General features: G+C 38.2%; 1 protein-coding gene across 1 annotated transcript in view; it reads left to right on the top strand.

Annotated features, from left to right (window-relative positions):
- The first annotated feature begins 1,118 nt into the window (after positions 1–1,118).
- mtmr11 (myotubularin related protein 11) overlaps positions 1,119–3,858 on the top strand; it is a 36,414-nt gene continuing 33,674 nt past the window's right edge. Inside the window, exon 1 of the mRNA XM_082150694.1 lies at positions 1,119–1,469. Within this exon, the coding sequence (XP_082006820.1) occupies positions 1,413–1,469 (57 nt within the window). The 5' untranslated portion in view covers positions 1,119–1,412. The remainder of the gene's footprint in view (positions 1,470–3,858) is intronic.

The following is a 3,858-nucleotide window of genomic DNA, read 5'->3' as shown; positions in this document are numbered from 1 at the left end:
GGATGGATGGATGGATGTCTGGATGATGGAAAATTTACATTTTTTTAAATGTTGTAAAATAAAAAAATTCTTAAAGATTTTGTAAGCCTTTTCTTTTTGAAAAAAGTTTTTTTTTTTTTTTACACAATGAAACATGCCAAATTGGCCAGGCTGTCATGCAAAGAAATTATGAAAGATGAAAACTGATTGTTGTATGCATTTTGCATAGTAGACAGACGGATGGATGGATGGATATTCTTAAACTGACATATTCTCATAGTGTTATAAACACAAAAATATTCAATATACTTAATAATTTAGTCAAACAATTATACAAAATTGAAGATACTGGCTCTGCTTGGAATAGCATATTGCCATTACCCATAATAAGAATTGTGAAATACTAATGGGAATTGATAAGGTCTTAATAAAAAATAAAGATGCATTTTATTAATTAACAAAATTAATAAATTCAGTTATTATTTTTTATGCTTGCCTATACATTTTTTCAGGTATGGCTAGAAGCTGATCATTTGCAATCTCAATGATGTCATGCTTTAAGAGTCTCCAAAAAAGACCTGGGCACTGGTAAAACATCTACTATAATATTTTTCCATATTATAATACTATAATATGGAAAAAATAATATATAGCTATTAATATTGAATGGATGTCAATGGAAAAGATGCTTTTCCAAATGATGTGTTTGTCTACCAGTAGCGGCTAACAGGGCTATGCTAACCAGCCAAACCTGACTTAACCCCTTGGAATGACCTGTTATTAGACGAGCACCTCTTACCAGGAGCAGATGTTCATCCATCACCCTGTAAATGAAAGTTCAAAACGAATGCATTACATTGTGAGATACATTACACACTGCATCGTGCTCTGTTGTGTACGGCACACATATAGTAGAGGTCATGTGGGTTTCTCACACACAAAATGTGCAAGCTATTTACAGTAGGCTGTGCATACTATAGACACACTGTGTAAATAGTAAGAGAACTACGGTAGTATGCTGAGGACAGCCACTGATGTCGAAAAATGCTGCAGTTCTCTAGGTTTGGATCCCTGATGGAAGCCGCGCACAGAAGCGCATTGAGTCAATAGCGGGACTGGCCCTTTAAGAGACTCGCTCTCGCTCCTGGGTTTTGTTACTCAGTAACACCCGTGTCATTTCACTATGGCGAAGGGGCGGTAAACAAATGCGATGGAAAAGCGCGTTCTCTGTGTGAAAATACATTTGCTTTAGAGATGATTTGGCGTTTAGTTGGATATGTTAACAGTACGGACGCAGAAATGTGTGAAAGTGATGCAGACAGCGCGCGAACCATCCGTTTTCAGTAACATGGACCAGATCAAACCTTCACCACCAAACCTCTTCCAAATACACCATTTGTCCTGTTAGTCCGGGTCCGTTTTAGGTTGAAATCATGTTGACAGGGTCCAAAACCACCTTTAAAGTGAGACAGATGGTACCGGACATGAAGGTAAGCATTAAGGTTTAATATTAATATAAATATCATTTATTTAGGAGTTTATCATTGTTTTCTCATGTCTGCGGTGTCTATTCGTATTATACCACGCAAGCAAAATCTTGAGAAAGGGGTTTCGAACACATCTGAGTACATTTTATTCATTTCACCTGTCAGTATGTTTGTAACAGATGTGTAAATGTTTATGTTGGCTAATGTTTGTGCAACTTTCATGTCCATGTGATTAGTCACTTTCCCGGGAAAACGGCATTCATTAAACTCCTAATTTTACCAGAAACACTTTTAATGGATGTGTCCACAATCTGCAGTTATTGTAGAAGTCAGTTTTCCAAAAAAAAAAAAAAAAAAGTTGTAAACTTTTCCAAGAATGACTCATTTTGTCTGGTGTGTGAATTTGAACTCCAGCACTCCACCAGTGTTTAGTATTTTTCAGATGCTGTGATTGTTAATGATGGAATATATTATATCCGTACTGTATTTTGTTTAGAAACGGCATTCACATCGTTTCAGTTTATTTGAGCAGAAACTCTGGTTGAGAATCGTTTTTTCCATTGAGAAAAAATATACAACTATAAAAATGCTCTTTAAAACCAACAGGAAAGCATACATCTGCTTTAGTGGTTATGTCTGGCTGTTTGTATTTGTTACTTTTCTGAAAATCACACAGTCTAAATATGTTTGAACAGAGGATTTTTAGTGGGGATTTTTTGGTGTACCTTGTAACTCACAGGGTTATTTTTTGTGATTTCATTCATGCATTTAGTAGCATGCTCGAGTCAAATACACATGCACCTCTTTGTCATGATGTTTTTATATATTTACTCATGCATTCATTCATTTACTTACTGTTTTTGGAGATTGCCCGTTTAAATTATTTCGCTTTTGTTGTATGGAAGAGAGGAAATCAGACTATCTGCCTAACATCTCCTTTTGTGTTTCACGGAAGAAAGAAAATAATGCATGTCTGATTGACATGCGAGTGAGTATATGATGTCAGAATGTTAGTTTCTGGGTGATCTAATAATCTACTTTCTTTAGTTGTAATCTGCTGGTGCTCACCTCTGCTGCATAACTTTCTCCTCTGGCTATTTTAAGCTGGCTCGGGAGGGAAAGGCTAGCAGATGCCTTCACTCGCGGATTCCCGAGAGCGTAGAGGCCCTAATGTGCACAACATCTGGCTGTTGCCATGGAAACAGCCTACCCAGGACTCACTTGGTGTGTGGATTCTGAATATGCATTGTGTGCAGTGTCAGACATGTAATCCAAGTGGCTGTTCCCTGCACAGAGAATGAATCCGAGTGTCTGAGTGTGTAGAGATGGTGTCAGATTTAGTGGATGGAGAGCCCACCCAAGCCGGTGAATGGGCCGACCTATATTTTGCTCCAGTGCTGTAAATGAACAAATGGAAAAGGAATTGTGAATGTAGCAGTTGTGGCGAGACTTCACCACATCGGCTTTTTCATTTAAAAGTCATTAAACCAGCTCAAACCAGTAACCCAGTCATAACAGTCATCCTTCAGAGCGGTTCGTCAGGGGAGGCACAGCTTACCCTCAATTTTGAGGTGGAAAACGGGAGGAGGGCAATTGAATGCTAAATAAAATTCCCAGTTATTAGTTTAATTTCATGTCTCAGAATGTGAATGTCTTGTTGTAATTTCACTATTGTAACACCATAAAATATGACTGAAGTCAGAACCACCGCTGCTCTTCCTCAAACGAGCCGAATCTGCCGTTCGGAAAACTGTGCTGAGGCGAGTCTGAGGGGACGGAGAAGGCAAATCCATAGCTAGAGACCGTGTCCAAAATCATATACTGTCTGAGCAGGGACTACTTTTGAATTTGAACCCTGTTAACAAGTATGTTCTATATAGTTTGATAGTATGTGGTATGAATGAAATTCGGACGTACTACATCCGCCATGTTGTTATTGTCATGTGACCTACCAGCGTCAGTTACGTCGCTTCACTGCCAGTCATAAATACTCCCCGTGGACTCATGGGATATTAAAGTGTCCATCGAATGCGGACTTTAAAATCTCTCCGGAAGTAGTAGGTCATCCGTGGACTCTTCGCTTATTGTTCTCACATACTATAGTAGGGAAGTGTTTGATTGGGGATGCAGCGTTGGTACTTATAGACTCCATTTGTAAAAATTAGCCAATAACCATTGAGTATTTCACATTCAGCGTTTAGAGTGTTGATAAGAAATACATTGCAGAGGCAGCTAGCCTCCCTTGGTATATCAACCAATCATCACAAAGACATAAATTATGTGATATTAATTTGAACTGCTCCTGCTGATAATATACCAACTACCTTAATTATGAAGAGAGAGTACAGATATTGAATATTTGATCGCCAACAAATTTACCAAGATATCATTC

The sequence above is a fragment of the Leuciscus leuciscus genome (genome assembly GCF_965113295.1).
Source record: "Leuciscus leuciscus genome assembly, chromosome: 20".
In the NCBI taxonomy this organism is placed as follows: domain Eukaryota; kingdom Metazoa; phylum Chordata; class Actinopteri; order Cypriniformes; family Leuciscidae; genus Leuciscus; species Leuciscus leuciscus.
Note: the sequence above shows the minus strand (reverse complement) of the source record. Positions and strands in the feature narration are given on the sequence as shown.